Consider the following 18,896-nt stretch of genomic DNA (forward strand, 5'->3'; position numbering starts at 1 on the left):
TGTTTCAGAGCTGACCCTGCCGATGAGTAACCAGGGCTGGCCTGAAGACTTTGGCTTTAAACTGGGAGGTGATGGGCCCAGCTACATCCTCTCTGTTGTGGAGGGCAGCAGTGCTTATATGGCTGGCCTACAGCCTGGCGATCAGGTGCTGGAGATCGATGGACAGAACGTCTCATCCCTCAGCACCAAAGCTCTCATCGCCTTGGCAAAGACCCTCAAGACTGTCCCACCCAGCATTGGGGTGGTGTCCCGCATTGAACAGGTTACTGGCTTTACCTAATTCAGAATTCATAGTATATTTTTAGTGCCGTTGTTACAGTTGACTGAATTAAAGCGACAGGTGGCTTATGAAGATGCTCCTTACAGTGCATGGTGCAATAACAGGCCCACTTGCACTCTTTTGCTTGGTTGCCCCTATAGATGGACATTGCCCCGGGGCCCGATGGCCGCTTTGGCTTCACTATTGTCGGGGACTCCCCCCTGCTGGTGGAGGACTGCCTGCACAACTCGCCTGCGGGCCGCAGCGGTCTCCGCGCTGGCGACTACGTGCTGGAGGTGAACGGCATTCCAGTGAAGCAGCACGAGACGGCAGCGGCCATGATCAAGGCATCGCAGGGGCGCACGCTGCGGCTGGGTGTGCTGCGGATGAACCGCTGGCAGAAACGCATCAGCTGCAGCATGAAGGAGACATACCAGAGTGGAGACATGGTGCGGCAGGACCGCAAGCACAAAGCGCTCGAGTTCAACAAGAAGGTGAGTGACGCAGCAATCTGCTGCATGTGGTGGGAAGCCCGGACTGGGACGCGAACCACTGTTACCTGGTTTTGGGCAAAGCTGGTCCTGCTTATGGCTAACTAGAGCAGATCAGTGTCCATAAAAAAAACAAGAGGAGCTGAATTTGTACTAAATTATTGATCTCGTTCCCCCCAGACACACGCAAGCACACGCATCTCCCTCCATGGTCTAACTCCTAAACTACTGATTTTCTGTATCAAAATTCTAACTCTTCCATGTCCAATTTATCATGTACTATCATCTTCTGATAAACTGATAGCGCTTATGAGATGTACTCTAACAAATGTTCTTAATTACCTCTGAAGAGCAGAGATTGTTTTTGGTGTGAATTTGTTAGTAAAGCTTGCTGATGTATGATTCCATTGATTTTTCACCTTGTGTTTCAGGTAGAGGAGATTTTGGGGGAGGAGCCAGTAGTGAAAGAGAGGCTTTTTGACCTGCTGAAGCAGTATGCTTCAGAGAGGGATGTGGAAGGCCTGGCTTCCACCCTTCCTGAGATACTGATCAACGAAGAACATCAGCAGCTGATTGACAGCATCAGGTACCAATGGGATTAGTGATGGATTTTGTTCACCAAAGTGACACACGTCATAATAAGATCAGATCAAACTGAAAATTAGGCCACTACATCCTTTATGTAAATAAGTTGATAATGGTGACTAATGAGGTTTTCTTCTGTTCTTGTGGATGAGCCCATGGACTGTGTTTGCAGTTTTCCATAAACTCATGTGAAAGAAAACATGGAAGAAGGAGAGGCCAAAGAATACTTCACCCCCCATTCTCTTTTGCTAGTTCTAACAGAGATGTGTGAAGGTTATCACACATCCAAGACACTCAACTGAAAGACTGAGAATAAAGTTCTCTCTGTCTCTTTCTCTCTCTCTGACTTTCTTTCTATCCTTCTTTCTTCCTTTCATTACATTGTTCAAAATACACCTGTAAAGCACCTAAATGTAACAGAGAATACAAACACGCCACCTGTCTCCAGTTACAGTAATATAAAACAGAACCTAAAAATATGAGAACCAGAGAGAGACACAGAGAGAGAGCGAGACAAAAAATAGATTTTTCCAAGTACCTGCCCAATATGTGATGACAGAAGCTGACAACAGACTTGTTTGTAAATTAGGCCAGTCAATAAGTGTTTTTTTGAAGCATTAGGTGCTGTGTCCAACGACAGCATCTGCAGAAAGATTGGATGAGACATTCTGTGCCAGTAGGCAGTTTGCCAGCTATTCAGACTGTGAGTGTCTGAGATAATTCAGTTTTGTTTGTTTCAGCAAAAGGATGTGGAAAATAAGTTTTGGTTTGTCGACATCAACTATCTCCTCTCATCTGATCAAGTATTCACTGTTGGAGGCATTATTAGCTAAATATAGCTAAAATCCAATATCTGGCTTTTTTTTGTCCTGGCTGGACTAATTATTGCCCACTTACTGAATAATCAGACTTCATTCTCTACACAGTCAAAGGTTGTTTTCATCATATTAATGGAATAGCCATGCTCATACAGTGGTTACACAGCAGGCCTTCACTAAGTAAATAGGCTAAAGTGGTTCTATCTGGCAAACAGGGGAGCCACTGAGCTTCCTATTTGAATCAATTTGTGGGGACAAATGCATATCTCCTCATTTTCACTGCTTACTTGTGTTAGTGCAGTGACAAACAAGACACACACAAAAAAACAACTTTAGTTTTTTCAATGAACTTTCATCAGTCCTTTTCACAAGCTGTCAGACATACTGACAGCAACAGAAAAGGAGAGCTGTGTTTCCAAAGTGCTTGAATAACCGTTGTGCAAAATTAATTTAAGCCCAAGCACCAAAGCCCTAGAAAACATTATATTTCTTTATCCTCAGCACCAAATTCACAAGTCCAGTGCAAGCATACAGCTTCCCTGCTTTCCCACCCAGAACTCTTCACCATTTGTCCACTTGTCTACAGGCCCTTACTCCCCCTCCACCTCCACTGGCTCAGTCTCTCTTCTCTTGTTCTTAATCTTTAAATCCCTCTTCATCCCCTCCTCTTCTCACTTTCTCTTCTGTCCCTCCCTCTCTTTCCTTTTTTTCCTCTCCCCTCCACTAAAACACACGCATGCACACACATACACAGAGTTTATCACATCATAAGAATCACAGATTCCCCTCCCCGCTCTTTATCCTCATCTAAGCTCTTCTTGGCATTTTTTCCCCTGCTTCCAAATGTTGTTCCTGGCAGCATTCGGAAGTACAATTTCCCAGCCCATTCGCTCGGTGGCCACGCTTAGCCTTACTGTGCTGCACTTCAGGAAGCTGCAGAGTCCCCGTGTGCAGTCTGGGATTAAGGTAGACTCTCCTCAGAGCGATGAGGTGCTGTAGGTGAGTGATACCATACAGTCCTGGGTTCATGTCCTGCTCTCTGCTGCTGGAGCTTGTGAATTGGGTAGCATGGTATGCTGAGGAAATGCTGATGATGACAGTTGGACTGGAGAAACCATTACCATAGTGAAGTGCCGTGAGTTTTGCGTTCTTGATATTGTTTCAGTTTTCTTTGTCTCCCTAGTATTAGAAAATCACCTTTTGAAGTACTTCATCTGTAGAATGAGTAGATACATTTAATTGATCATATTTAAGCTAAATACTGTGAAATTATTTTATCATTTTTGTCCCCATGTAAGTAAAAAAGTGTCCAGATAGAGGCTGTCCCATATACTATGAGACCTTGTCAAAGATTTCAGAATACCATTGCATGCTATGGAATTTCTTGTCAGGCACATCATGGTTCAGTGGATATAGGGTTATATTTAAATGTATTGGGGGAAAGTTATATATAACAAATGTATATAGCAAAGGACGCAAAGGTTTATTTCAGCAGCAGTGAACATAGATTTATTGACGTTTAATAAGATATGGTTCCTGGAATAAACATTAATTTCCAATTTGACTACACCTACCTTTGAACTACACTCATTGGCCAGCTCTCTTATAAATGCATTTTTTAGTTGTTGTCATGTACAGTCTTTCTGCCTATCTAGCCTGTTTGTCATTGGTGAGTTTTTAACCACAGGTCCACTGCTGATGTTATTAGGATGATAGGCTGTTATCAACACAGTAGAGATGTTGATATGATAGTGGTGTGGTAGTGGGTGTGAGTATATCTAGAGTCTTTACACACATTAGTGCTATTGCTGGTATTAGGATCTAGGATCTTGAGTCGCCGCACAAAAAAAATCAGTCTAATAGCAGTCGTGGTCAGAAGCTGATCACTGATAAAGAACTGTAGGTTGGACAACACAAATTGTTCATGGATGGACAGATGCATTGGAGTCTTTAATTATATACCTCTGAGGTGTTCATATACATGTTTCTAAGAAAGTTGGTAGTGCTTATTAATGTCATTTGAATAATTTGTACCATCACATTGGTTGATGCACAGGATGTCTCCAGGCAAGCAGAGAGAAGTGGGGTCTATGACTGAACAGGGTTGCCATTATGTGAAGTTTAGACCATTGTTCATAAGGCCATACACTAACAGACAGACCTCCTCACATCAAACCTTTATTAGAGAATATGTATACTTTCATTAGTGACTGTTCTTGCTCTTATCACACAATCTATCCATTCTGCACACTGACTGTGGAACAAGATGTTCTAATGAGTGCTTTTAGAAATAATTACCAATAATGAGCAACCACATTATTTCAGTGCTAATTCTTCACAGGATGGAGCTGGCAATTGCATTTGTAATTGTCTGTATTTGATTTAAAAGTGCTTGCATGCTAGAAGTATTTTCCTTCCATCTTCAGACTCACTGCTGGCCTTGCTCATGCTAATGAGGAGGGTATAACTGATTTCAGCTTAGCAGCATCCATCCTGCCTTCAGGATCATTACTTCCGTATATGATCTCGGAATTCCTTCCTTCCTTCTTTCCATCCTTCCTTCCAGAATTCCCCCTCAAATGTAGAAATATGGTCAATTATTCACCAAAAGCACAACTCTTCTTGAAGCTTTCTTTTACATAGACTCTACAAACATGATTGTGAAAACTCTCCCTCCACTACAGCAGCAAAAGAGAAGCAGTCAAATTGGACTGAGAATTGATAGCACAAACATTAATTCTCACATAAATACTGCTATGAAATGTTCTTTGGTAGTGGCAGTTCCTCTGGGTTTGCAGGGCTGATCCCCTGTAGTCAGGGTTGATAACTCTATTAGGTAAATCTCTCTCCACCTGTGTCTCACCCTGTGACACACCCTTTCCTTTGTAGTGAATACTGTACACACAGAAAGACAATGCATTGTTTGTAAAGTGTCCCCACCAGGCTCATCTCTGTAAATGCTCTGCAGTAGGAGCACTTCACTTCTCCCCAGTTGGATGCAGCTCTCGCTCATCTATTTGTTGCTGATTAGACTCACCGTCAGAGGAATTGGAGGTGACTTACTGCTGCAGGCATTGTCAGTGTCTCCCTATTGGAGTGGTGTGAATGTTAGCCAGGGGCAATTGGAGATGAATTAGACATGCTTTGTGTTATTAATAAAACATTTCCCTCATTAAGTTTTAAGCTGTGCACCCAGTGAAGGTTGGGGTAATGGGAAGGTAATGTCCATGAGATGGTTTGTTTGGAAACTTTTTTTAGAAATGGATCACCTTATGAAGCTCCCGAGACACTCTCCTACCTTCAAAGAAAGTAAGCTAGGAAGTAGAGCAGCATGCTCTAAATACCCAGATTTGTGTTTCTCATCAAGTTTCCCATTTTTAACACACCATAGTGCTTCACTCACATCTTATGTTTTTATGAGGTATGATTATTAATTTAATTCACCTGTCATTTTGATGCTTTTTAAAAATTATTACATTGCTTTCTTTTCAGTTCATCCAGGCAGTAGATCTCTCTCTTTCTCTCTCTCTGGGGTATAGATTTGCGAGCTAAGTCACAACTGTCTGCGGAATTGGTCTTGTTGAGAATATATTACTGTCGAGGTACTCTGTCAACAAGGTAGCAGAGAATAGGCTGAATTTACGAATATCTGTTTCTAGTCTGGATACATGTAGAATGTCTTCAGAATGCACCCACAGAGAGTAGATTTATACTCAGTAAAATCAGCTGGATATCTTAATGACACAATGGCTGATGCATCTGGGACAGTGATCAAGCTTCCATCGATTCTGTCCTCTAGCTCTCCTAAGAAGTTAACCAGCTGTGCTCTATTCTGTCCCTGCAAATCTACACAGCTCTCCCTCTGGCTGCTCTCTATTTTTAAGCAGCCTACTTTTTTAATAAATGCTTTTTAGGTCCATGACGTGCTCAAAGTTTGCGCAAAATCCCCATTACAACTTGCAGAAGCTGAAGTTATCTAGTTTCACTTGGGGGATCTAGATTGCCGGATGGAGATTTTACTTGTCCCTTTCCATGTAAGATCGTGAACTGATAGTGGAGGATGGACGGGGTTCTTACTTGGCCTGAGAACTGTGGAAGAGGTGACGAAGCAGTGCCCAGAATGCTCATGTTGCCTGACACCTCAAGGAGTCAATCAGGACATCTGCTGTGTGAACTGAGTGGGATGATTTTTGAAGACAGCTGCCCATAATTCTCTCTCACCAAGCTCCTTCTCTCCCTCTCGTTTGTTGGATCTCCCACGTGCTGACCTGCTACGAAATTCCTGAGGGAGTTCCTGTGTTCCTCACGTTCTTCTCTCCCTCCTTGTCTGCCTCTCTTCTCCTTCCTGTTCTCTCTCTCCACCTTGGAAGCAGTCACGAGAGCACCTCGCTGCTGCTCCTCGGTGGCTGGGAGCTGGTACGAGCTTCAGGCTGGAGACCTTTGCGGCGAGCCACAAACCCCCCAAGGCATACCAGTCAGAGCGAGATGGACAAGTGAGCCTAAATATAGGTCAAAGTTGACATGACCTGAGCCTGACTTTGAAGCTTCAAGAAATTTCTAACTGATGGCTTTCAGCATGGGGCTAGTTAGCATACCTGCAATAAGACAGGTTTGCTTGGACGTTAGAGATCTTCTGCACCTGGCTCTTCTTGTGTTTTTATTTCTCAGTAATTGATCATTTATGGAGATGTACGCGTGTTGACCGAATACTGTTGTCCTTCGGTGCTGGTACTAAGTGGTGAGCCGCAAAGCAATGGGAAGGGACAGGAGTTTCACCAAGCACTTTCGGTAAGAAGAATCTGTTGGAATTAGTTTTCCATGTTATTTTCATGCTTTTTTCTTTCCTAAATCAAAATATTATTCTTTAATGATTCTGGGCAAATGTGAATGTAGTATATGTCTAGGTTCTATTTGCAGATGTGTAGTGTTGCTAATATGTAGTAAAGTAGAAGATGTTAGCAGAGGAGTTTATTCTGATTTCTAATTTATGCATAATATCACTTTCCAACAATATATCATACAATCTTTGGCTTTTTTAAAAATATTGTTTTTTTTTTTATTTTCTTACATAATATGGGTAGTATTGAGACTCTTCAGTTTCTATGATTTGAGGTATACAAGCTAAAAGCACACTGAATGGGAAATGCGTTTTCCACATGAAAACAGTTCTTGGCCATGACTGAGATTCTACTTTCAGAAGTTGTTCATCTTAGTCGTCATATTCACTCCTTTGAGTAGCGTGTCCTTGATCTGCAAACCCTCCCTTCTCTGGGTTAATTTTAGTCTTTTCATGACCTCCTTCTAATTGAGGGCATAGCAGTCTAAATACAAGTAAAACAAGAATAATCTGTGCTTGACTAGGCTCAAGAGCATAAACGGAAATTAATGCAGTAATTGCAGTAAAGAGATGTTGTGAATGCAGTAAAGAGATGGTGAATGCGGTAAGGTTTTGTTCCAAATGCTAAACATGTTCCTGCTGGTATCTTTTCTATGTGAAACCAGATATCAAGTCTAAACAACTGTATTACTCTAGCACTATTTGTTTTGTATACAAGACTAAATGCCTTGTTATTTTGATTAGGTTTATGGCTGAGTGATGTTCATGTTCTGCTATACCTGCTCTGGGCCATACGGTGTTCTCTTACTCACACACCACGGGAGTGATATATGTTTGTACCCTGTTAGCCTACGGCAGATCGGGAGCGGCACAGGCTGTCAGGCCCCGCTTGTGTGCAGGTGACTGTTCTAGCCCAGTTACACTCGTCTCACTCTACTAAGGGAGAGGGCTGTCATAGCATTGGAAGCAGGCTGGGCAAACGTTGTCTGCCAACACAGTGCTGTTGGAATGCAGAGTGGGAAGAGGTGTGAAAACGGGAACCCACATTAGAGAGACCATTCAGAATGGAGGACGTGCACATTAGAGAGACCATTCAGAATGGAGGACGTGCACATTAGAGAGACTATTCAGAATGGAGGACGTGCACATAAGAGAGACCTGTTCAGAATGGAATATGTGCTTGCTGTGGATGCCTTAGTTTGATCTTTAACTGAACAGGTGTTTGTTTGTTTTTTATGAAACAAGGTTTATCTCAGGTACTTTACAGTGCATGCAGTGTGCTGGAGTGGCTATCAACACATCTGCATTTGCCTAAATAATTTTATACAATATTGGATTATCACTAGATTAAACTGTTTTTTTTTTTCTGATACTGCAGTAACAACTGATAAAATGGTTGTTGTTGTTGAGATTTATGTTTTTGGAGAGTAATAATAAATATGAATAATAATAATAATTAAAAAAAAAACAGAACTATAGCAATTCATAAACATTAACCCAAATTTTCACTGAACGTATCGCTGTTTCCATGGAGACGGCACCTGACGCTACCAACTGCACCGTTCGTGATCTGATTTATCCTGCGCAGACTTTCGCGTGACTCACTGTTAAGATGTTCCATATCCTGCTGGGCTTTATGACCCAAAGCGGCACGTGGCCATCGTGAAAGTGTGAGGAACACTAATTGACTTAAAAGCGAATGCCGCTCAAATCACAGTATCCGAAGAGAATCCGATTTGAAAGAGAAAAAAATGGGTTGTTGGTTGCGCATGTGGATTGCGCTCTCCCTACCGGCTCACGGAGGTTGCCGTCGTGACGTCATAACAATAAATATGCGTTAAATCGCAATCCAGCCGAGTGATTCTGTAGCTCGCCTGGGACACTCACGCAGGGGATATTCACGCACTTGCTAGATGCATACCTGAACTCGCTCACCTAGCACATATGGCTAATGGAGCGCAGATTCATTTAGCTGAAGATTTTTCATCGCAGATGAAGTTATCTTGAGCTTCTGATCAACACAGTCGCAATCTGCTGCTGTTGCAGTTTGTGGTCATATTTATTTTTTACTTTAAACGGTCATTCTTAACTGACCTTTTTCAAATGATTTATGTGAAGCTGATGTGAAAGAACTAACTTCGATATAACTTTAAAGGAGCAGTTTCACAAAAAAAAGAAAGATGTTTCACTCAACTCAAATATGGTTCGTAAAACCATAATACTAACGTTATATTTCCTTGGATTTGAATGACATACTGAAGACTAATAAGTTAGTACTAGAAGCAGTTAATAATCGCCAGCTCAGAATCAAAATTACTTTAAAACATCTAAAAAGCTTTACTAAAGCAGCATATGGCGGTATACAGCTGACAGCAGACCTGGTTGACTTGTCTTTTCTAATGCTGAAGTGACAGCTGATGGGAGCGGCAAGGCAAATTCTAAAGTATAACGTACACAAACATATTCACTGATCAGATCCAACTTAAAGGAACACTAGATGGCGCTGCAAATTGCAGCAGTAGAATGACTTTACCTGAAGCATATTGCTTGGGGAGGTGCATGCATTTCAGTTATTGAAAACAATACTGAGAGCAAGAAGCCCTCCAAACAACAAGGCGTCGATCATGGCTACATCACAAGCCTTGCAGAGCATCAACAGGGAAGACACCAACATCTGATGTCTGTGAGTCACAGACATCAGGCATCTGATGGAGTCTATGGGTTACAGGCATGAGGCATGGAATAGAGTCTGAGAGTCACAGATACATCTGATGGAATCTGTGGCTCACAGACATGAGGCATGTAATGGGATCTGTGGATCACAGACATAAGGCATCTAATGGAGTCTATGGGTCACAGATTTCAAGCATCTGGTGGAATCTGTGGGTTACAGACATAAAGCATCTAATGGAGTCTAAGGGTCACAGGCATTAAGCATTCATTGACTTCATTGATTTGTCCAATGAGTTTTGGATCCTGAAAAGGGAATCCTAAATGTGATGTGATTTCTATTTGGTTGAGCCAACAAATACATGCTGTACATTTCTCTCAGTCTTAAAATGACATTTTGAACTTTAATCTATCTTAAACTTGTAGGCACACTTATGATATACAAAAAATATTGTAAATGTAATTGGTCTAACTTTTCCTTTTGCTAATGATTCTTGATATATTCAGTTTGTACTTTTAAAACACAGGTTAGTTAGTTCATTTGTACACTTCTCCCGCCTTCTTAATCTGAAGATTTAGCCCAAATCAACTCTGCTTTACAGCTAAAGTAACACAGTAAGTTTTCCATCAAATTAAGTCCAATTTTATGTTCTGTGTACTACATGGAGCCACAGGCCATTGTAATCTCAAGGCTCCACATTTTCACATCTGTGTGCCTTATTCAGACCTCTGCTAGGTGTAAGATGGTATGGGGTGAGTGAGCGGTGATGTGTTTTGTGCTACCCTTATTCTCAGCAAGTGTCTCATACATCTTAACTCATGTCTCTGAATGCTAATTGGGACATTGGAAAATGTATGTAGTGTGAACTCAGGCTCAGGCTTCTCTTTATTTTGTTCATCATTGTGAGAATTCAGCTCTCTGTGGCTTGGAATGTGGTAACTGATAATGTTATTAGCCATGGTTATCTGTGTGTGGTGTGTATCCAGATAATGAGCTGCCTGACATTAAATAAGAAACACACAGTGAAGAATGGAGAGAGAATGGATGAAGTTCCATAGTCATTTATTGCTATTCTTTATACTTTACTTTAACCCTAATGTTTTCATTCTCAATTGGACTAGTGTAGAAAGCATTAAATGTAAATCATTGGCAAGTCTTTGTATGTTTGGAGATCTGTTTATGCAGAAGATTTTAAGAAAGGTTTTAACTACTGTTATTCTTTCAGTTGTTTGTTAAGTTTGTTTTGCTTGTCCAAGCACAGTGTGAAGGAACTAGGACATGAAGAAAAAGTATGAGCTCTGTGTGTATTTGAACATTGTTGAGGGTGAAAAATTAGGCTGATCATGAGAGGTATTTAGGAATATTCTAATACTCACTCATCTACAAGTGTTGCTTTAGAATAAAGCTCTCTTTGTTTTTCTTTCTATCTCTCTGTCTCTCTGTCTGACTTTTTCTGTCTTCATGTCTTTGTATGTAACTGACTGCAGCATCATCCCCAGTCTACTCTGGATGAAGGACACTATTTTAACCTCTATCTTGTTAAAGTGAAAAATATGTTTTTGTTTTGTTGAACATCAGAACCTAAAGACTGTGTTTTACAGAGTTTCCAGAGAAACTGCTTGTTTAATTATAGCAGATTCAACTGTTCCACCACTCTCCTCCTCCCCTCTTTACCCCCTAAATGTGTGAACATGTGAATTTGTAAATCTAACACCTTCACTGCAAGTGTTTGTACTTCACTGCTCTCGCTGTCTCCACGTGTTCTCTTTCCTGCTCCGATCCGCCTTGCCTGGCCACTGATTTACCCATGTTCGCTGTCTTGTTTATCAGGATCTTCATCCCCAAGAAGCACCGGCAGCGCTTCGACGAGGTGGTCTCGCAGAGCCTTGTGAGCCGACTGAGGGGGCGGAGCTTCAGCGAACACCGCAACAGCGGCCTCCGTCGCAGCCGCAGCGAGGACCACCCTGAGCGGCTGCTGGTGTCCACACGTGCCAGTTCCGTGCCCCGTGCTGCCAACGAGGATGCAGGTGCCATGCCCCCTGCACGTGGTCTCCGCAAGACCACCTCGCTCATCGCCGGACACACTGCTGCTGTCACCAACCGCAGGCCGGTGATAGCTTTGGCTTCTGTTTGTGTGTGTGTGTGTGTGTGTGTGTGTGTGTGTGTGTGCATGCGCGCGTGCGTGCCTAGAAGTGTTTTTTTTTTTTATTATATCTGCTTAACAAAAGAATGTTATTGCCATTTTTCTTAATCAGTTTATATTTATTCTCTTTACACAAAGAAACAAAAAGAAAACGTCTATATAAATGCAAAGGTTGTAAGTGAAGATAGCACTGTGAGCAATAACTTGTGAAGTGATGTACTTTATGTTCTGCTCATAGACTTTTTGGTTTTAGTAGAAATAACCTAAGCTCAACATGCTGCTAGGATTTCTGTTAGTTTCATGTGTTATTTTTGTGTGAGTTTGATGTGGTGTTCATAGAACATTTCAGCTTTGGTTGTCAGGATGGTGTGATGTGTTCTTCATACCCATTGTGCTATGAATTTAAGACTGTGTTACAATGCCTGCTTGATAATTCCACTGTATGACAAGCTGTTCCCACATCCTTGTCACTTAGGGTACACAGCCAAAATGATCAATACTTAGTAGAAGGGAGAAGCTTGAGGTCTGAAGTATCAGCTAGTTCTGCTTAAGTTTGCTCTAAAATCAGAATGCAAGTTGTCAGGAAAGTTTTAATTTAATTTTAGTTTGTGAAATGTTAAGCCTACCTTGGAGGTAAAAGAGCATAACTTTGCAAAATTCCCTTATGGTCCAAGGTTAGACAGGAGGAGTCAGCCATTCACTTCAGCAGACCATCATTGTAGACTAAGTAAAGGTAAAAACACGGCTCATGTTTAGCTCTGTCTTCTGCTTCTGCAGTAAACTGTCATCCCATGGCTGTAACATTGCACATTTAATTAATGGAGATCTGGACGCAGATCTCTAATGGACACCGTATATGATTCAAACCATTGTTTATATAAACCATACTGATGCTTAGGTTTTGCTTGATATATTTGTATATGCAAAGGGAGATTTCCATATTTTTAATATATTCTGTAAAATGGAATATTGTATTGTATCTCTCAATCTAGACTTCAGCACTGACTCTTGTTTGACAGTATAACTGTTTAAGGGTAGTTTTAGACTGTAATTTATTTGCATGGGATTAGGTTAATTTTATCAGTAGACAGCTAAAGTACTTTTGTAAATCATTCTGTTAAAGAGCATTTGCTAAATGCTATCAGTATAAACTTTCTACATTCATATTACATATACAGAATTTAGCAGATGCTCTGTTCAGAGCAAATTACAAAAGTGTTTTGATGTCTCCAAGGAAGTATTTCTTCAACTAGCACATTAGGCTAGTTATGAGAATAGAGTCTGAGAATATAAACAAGGTTAGAACCCTGTGAGAGAAAATACACACATGGAAATTGTCACAAGTAACAGGAGAAAAGGGGTTTGGACATTGTAGGTATGGATCTACTGATTGCTATTAACTTGTATAATGACCTCTATCCTATCTGTCTGTCTGTCCGTTTGTCCATCTGTGTGTGTGTGTGTGTGTTCCATCACCACATATGGATGAGACCAAATTATATAACAAGTTGCTTGAATACATCCTAAGATAATAAATGGAGGCTTTTCATTGTGTTTGCTCCTTATAGGACAGTGCGGGTATACAAAGGGAACCAGAGTTTTGGCTTCACATTGCGTGGTCATGCTCCTGTTTGGATTGACTCCGTCATCCCAGGTGTGGTCAAAATTCTCTGGAGCTCAAGCAGTCCTTCAATGATTTCTCAACGTTTCATTATGAATCCCACATTGCTTAATAACTCATCCCTGTTCTCATCCACTGTTCAGTTGTGTTTTTTGTGTAGCTGGGCCACCAGTGAGTCTGAGAAAAGAGCTATATTGCGTCCTCTGTCATGTATGGATAATACGCTGCCTGGGCAAAAAAAAGGGTCTCACACTCTAATATTTTGTTGGACCACCTTTAGCTTTGATTACAGCATGCATTCGCTGTGACATCATTTCCACAAGCTTCTGCAATGTCACAACATTTATTTCTGTCCAGAGTTGCATTAATTTTCCCCCAAGATCTTGTATTGATGATGGGAGATTTGGACCACTGCACAAAGTCTTCTCCAGCACATCCCAAAGATTCTCAATGGGGTTCAGGTCTGGAGGCCAATGCATGTGTGAAAATGATGTCTCATGCTCCCTGAACCACGCTTTCACAATTTGAGCCTGATGAATCCTGGCATTGTCATCTTGGAATATGCACGTGCCATCAGGCAAGAAAAAATCCATTGACAGAATAACCTGGTCGTTCAGTATATTCAGGTAGCCAGCTGACCTCATCCTTTGAGCACATAACGTTGCTGAAACGAGACCTGACCAACTGCAGCAACCCCAGATCATAGCACTGCCCCCACAGGCTTGTACGGTAGGCACTAGGCATGATGGTTGCATCACTTCAGCTGCCTCTCTTCTTATCCTGATGTGCAAATCACTCTGGAACAGGGTAAATCTGGACACATCAGACCACATGACCGACCTTCTTCCATTGCTCCAGAGTCCAATCTTTATGCTCCCTAGCAAATCGAAGCCATTTTTGGTTTTCTTAAGGCTACACAGCTGTTTAGTCCCAATCCCTTGAGTTCCCTTCACATTGTGTGTGTGGAAATGCTCTTACTTTCACTATTAAACATATCCCTGAGTTGTACTGTTGTTTTTCTACGATTTGATTGCACCACACGTTTAAGTGATCACTGATCACGATCATTCAAGATTTTCTTCCAACCACATTCTTTCCTCGAAGATGATGTTTCCGAACTGTCCTTCCACTTTTTAATAATGCAATGGACAGTTTAAGAACCTGGTTAAGACCCGATTTTAGTAGTTTCAGCAATCTACTTAGATGTTTTCTCTGCTTGATGCGAGCCAAGAATTTGACCCTTCTGAAACAGATTAACATCTTTCCCACGACCACAGGATGTGTCTTTCAACATGGTTGTTCAACAAATGAGAAGCTACTCACTGCATCAGTTAGGGTTAAATAACTTGTTGCCAGCAGAAACATAATCACCCATGCAGTAATTATCCAATGGGAGGCTCTTACCTCTTTGCTAAGTTAAATCCAGGTGGTGACCTTATTTTTTTGGCCAGGCAGTGTACTACTGTGTACTCTCAAACTACTGAACTACATGCTATGAAAACCACAAACACAAATTCCACTAAAACTGTCGAGTCTGATGCAGGATCATGTCAGGTTTCTATTTGCTAGCAGGTTGCATAGTGTGGGAGGAGACAAGGGACTGTTATGAGTCAATTTATGAATCATTTTAGGACAAATCTTGCTCTTCAGTATATTTTTTAAAACTTTGCAAGTCATGAGGTTCCATATGTCTTAGTTTTTATCCCACAGAGATTTGTCAGGGTAAGTAAATATATAAGATTGACTGAAAACATTTGCTTTTAACTATGCAGGGCTCATATAAGTTTTGGGGCAATGCCTATAGATGTGACATAAAATATTCAAAACAATGCTGGTAACAGTGCTGAGGGACCTTGGAATGTCTGTCACCAAAGTAAAAACAAAATCCTACAGAATGATACATGCAGGTAGCAGTTTGACAGCTAGGATAACTGAGACTAGACAATGAATTGTTTTTATTCAGCACTAGGTTATGCATAACGCATACATTGTGATATTTTGTAATAGTAAAATTATTTATATAAAAGACATGATGTGATAAGCAGATCTCTGTTTGCAGCACTTTCTAGAGGTCATATTTCAGTTTGAGTCATATTTACACCTCCATGTTCAAAATCTTCTTTGGTATAGAGTATGTTTGGGAGCTAGTGTAAGAGGGTTGCAGAGCAAATGTATAGAGTGTGTGTGTCAATACCATCTTTGCTTAATTTTTCAGTGTGTTAGACATTCCTGGCACTCATCAGTGATTATGTTTGCTGTTGCATGTGTGTGTGCGTGTGTGCGTGCATGTGAGTGTGTGTACGCATGTTTATGTACATAGCACAAACGCTGGACCAGTCACCCATAGCAGTGCTGAATCAGAGGGGCACAGGTGGTGGAATTGTGTGTTCATCAGATGTTGATCCCCCTCAATTTACACTTCCCACAACCAGACTACAAATAATCAGCCTTCTGTGAGGACAGAGAAAGAAGGAATTCACTGACACTATTTCCCCCTTCATTATGTAACCTTAAAATAGAATTAGGTGCAGCATATCTTAACATAATGAATTGAAGTCTATGGTATGAGTTAGCAGGTCTTACATCATCTGAGTTTGTGTGAAACTCCTGCTAAATGGTTGCAACATACATGAAGTGTGTGTGTGTGTCTTTTTTCAGGTAGCCCAGCTGAGAAAGCAGGCCTCAAACCTGGAGATCGTATCCTATTTCTCAATGGGCTGGACATGAGGTGAGTTTGAGAAAGAGTAGTTACTCTCCTTGCTGTTCCCAAGAACATTTGTTTGCTGTACAGTAGGAGTGAGAACTCCTACTGGAGTGTGAAGGGGTTCACATCCCCACTGGCTCACTGCATGTATCTCACCCCAGGAGCTGCTCCCACGAGAAGGTGGTGACCATGCTGCAGGGCAGTGGTGCCATGCCCTCTCTGGTGGTGGAGGACGGGCCACCAGGCTTGACGCTGGCCGAGCCCGAGGCGCCAGAAGCATCACCACGCTCGCGCTCACCCGCCCTTACCTCACTGCAGTGGGTGGCTGAGATCCTGCCACCCAGCATTCGTGTGCAGGGCCGCACATTCAGCCAGCAGCTGGAGCACCTGCTCACTCTGCATGAGAGGTATACAGTCTGCAAGGCTCTGGAGGCCTTCTTCCAGCACAGGTGAGAGATGGCCTGCCGTCTAGTGCACAATTCTGTGGGAGGAGAACCTTGTGTTAAAGGTCATCTGGTCAGACCTTGGATGCAAGACTAAAAAGTGAAAGCAGTCCACTCTGATTAACTCAACTGAGGTTTAATTAGGTTTGAATGAATATTTCTGCAAAGCCCTCATGTGGCCACTATATGTGAATGAATAAGCTTTCCAAAAATGTCTAAGAATAAGGCTGAGTGAGTAGATATGTAAAAGATGTGAGTAATACCTTTTTGAGACATGTAATGCCCAGATATGCATGTTTTTAAGCTTAAAAAGGTGTGATCTTGCTCTTGGTTGTCCTGCCAGGAATGTGGATACTCTGATCGTAGATGTCTTCCCAGTGTTGGATACTCCAGCTAAGCAGGTGATCTGGCAGTTTATTTACCAGCTGCTCACTTATGAAGAGCAGGAGCACTGCCAGAACAAGATCTCACGCTTCCTCGGCTACAAAGTCACATGTAAGTCTGTGTATGTTTGCATGTGTTGATATTTGCATTTTCATTTTTGAAAATGAATGGTAACCATTGTAACCATTCCTAGCATTATTCATAATTGTTTAATGCAATACAAGCACATGTTAATGTCAAAAGAAGTCATCCATCCAGACTCTTTTTGGTGTGTTTGTTACTCTTTCTATAACTTTGTATGTGTGTGTGTGTGTGTGTGTGTGTGTGTGTGTGTGTGTGTGTGTGTGTGTGTTTGTGTATGCTATAAACCAGTGCCAGTGCCAGAGCCAGAGCCACCGGCCCCAGAGCCCCATCGACGCAGTAGCTCAATGAAAGTGACAGGCACCACCTACAGGAGCAGTGTGAGAGGACGCAGCTCAGACGACCTGGTCATTGGCACCCACCTGGGAATGGGTACCACACTACACTTCACCACATTATTCAATCCACTCAGTCTACTCTATTACTCTAACATTGTTACACAATAGAAAGGTCAGGTTTTAGTTAGTCTACATTACTTGGAGCTTGCATGTTTCAAATATGTTTTATTGACTGTTGTTTTTCTGTATAAGGGATCCGTACGGAGCCAGTGGATGTGGCTCCTATGAGACTGACCCCTGGGGAAAGACAGTCTGGAGATGGGACCTCTCTCCCCGAGACGCCCAACAACCTCACTAATGTGAGCACAGACATTTCCTATTGAACTGCTGTGTTCAGTTCAATTTTAATCTTAAAAATTACCTAAAGAATGATTCAAATGTCCATCTTATGAGAGAGAATTCTCAGTTAGCCAGATAACAAAACATAGGTCAATTGTGTACAATAGACTATGAGATGGTATTGCCCTTATTAAATATTGGCTCATAGTTTAGTAAGAAAATCTTCTTTTAGAAATATCCAGAAGAAGATAACCGATGACTTTTGTTTGTAATAAGAGAGAATCTGTGATGCTTAGTGACTTTCCTATCTGAAGCTTTCTGCAGTGTATGCTGAGCTAGAAAATGTGCATGGGGGAAAGAGATCCAAATCCCTGAAGAGCCGTCCTCCTCCGGCCCCTGAAACCCTGCTGGATGCCTTCCCCCACTCGTCCAGCCAGTCCGTCAGAGTGCATTCCTCCTCTTCTTCTGTACGAGTTATGTCAGGTAGGTTACAGCCATTACAGAAGATCATGGTCCTTCTGCTATCACTTGGGGGTAATGGGTGATGGATCAATGCTTTCACATTCTGTCTGTCCATCTTTACCCTGCAGGGAGTCGTAAGGCCATATCGGTACCCCCTCCTCCCCCGCCCCCGCCCCCGCCCCCCCAGCCCACAACCTGGCCTGAGCCCCTGCCCAGTCCGCCATGCCTCTGCTACCCACCAGATCCCCCGTCCCAGGACAGCACTGAGTCTAATCCCTATGTTAGCCTGGACAGCCCCCCACTCTCCCCACCCTCACCCCCTGACTACCCACCCAGTCCCCCGGACTACATGCATAGTCCTCCAATTCGTAAGAAGCGCTACACGTTCTCGCGTCCACCTCGCAGCGCTGACACGGACCTGTTCATGGAGGCCCTCACTGAGCAGCTTAGTCAGCAGCTGTCTGTGGATGACTTCCTGTCTCCAGAGAATGACTATGAGGAGGTGGGAGTTCAGTGATCCAAGATCAGTGCTGTATTTGGTTTGCTGCATTACCACATAGTGGTGATAGCTGTTTTTGTGATTGTGATCAAGGTTTTTCTCATGGAGGTACTCTGAATGGTTAAATTTACACCTACATAGTTAACTTTGCAGGAGTTAATTAAAACTACAGATTTTAATTGTGTAACATACATGGATTCATTGGCATGAAATGACATTTG

General features: G+C 42.2%; 1 protein-coding gene across 2 annotated transcripts in view; it reads left to right on the plus strand.

Annotated features, from left to right (window-relative positions):
- Window positions 1-18,896, plus strand: part of grid2ipa (glutamate receptor, ionotropic, delta 2 (Grid2) interacting protein, a) — a 29,770-nt gene that overhangs the window by 1,751 nt on the left and 9,123 nt on the right. The window contains exons 3-14 of one of the 2 annotated variants that reach the window (XM_035524801.1): window positions 9-262; window positions 421-753; window positions 1,182-1,336; window positions 11,492-11,767; window positions 13,373-13,458; window positions 16,084-16,153; window positions 16,291-16,578; window positions 16,916-17,067; window positions 17,329-17,469; window positions 17,628-17,734; window positions 18,029-18,197; window positions 18,305-18,678. In XM_035524801.1, coding sequence (XP_035380694.1) covers window positions 9-262; window positions 421-753; window positions 1,182-1,336; window positions 11,492-11,767; window positions 13,373-13,458; window positions 16,084-16,153; window positions 16,291-16,578; window positions 16,916-17,067; window positions 17,329-17,469; window positions 17,628-17,734; window positions 18,029-18,197; window positions 18,305-18,678 — 2,405 coding nt within the window. Of the gene's footprint in view, window positions 1-8; window positions 263-420; window positions 754-1,181; window positions 1,337-6,508; window positions 6,942-11,491; window positions 11,768-13,372; window positions 13,459-16,083; window positions 16,154-16,290; window positions 16,579-16,915; window positions 17,068-17,328; window positions 17,470-17,627; window positions 17,735-18,028; window positions 18,198-18,304; window positions 18,679-18,896 lie in introns of those variants that run through there. The other variant, XM_035524829.1, reaches the window with a different exon arrangement.

The sequence above is a fragment of the Electrophorus electricus genome, chromosome 1 (assembly GCF_013358815.1).
Source record: "Electrophorus electricus isolate fEleEle1 chromosome 1, fEleEle1.pri, whole genome shotgun sequence".
NCBI lineage: Eukaryota > Metazoa > Chordata > Actinopteri > Gymnotiformes > Gymnotidae > Electrophorus > Electrophorus electricus.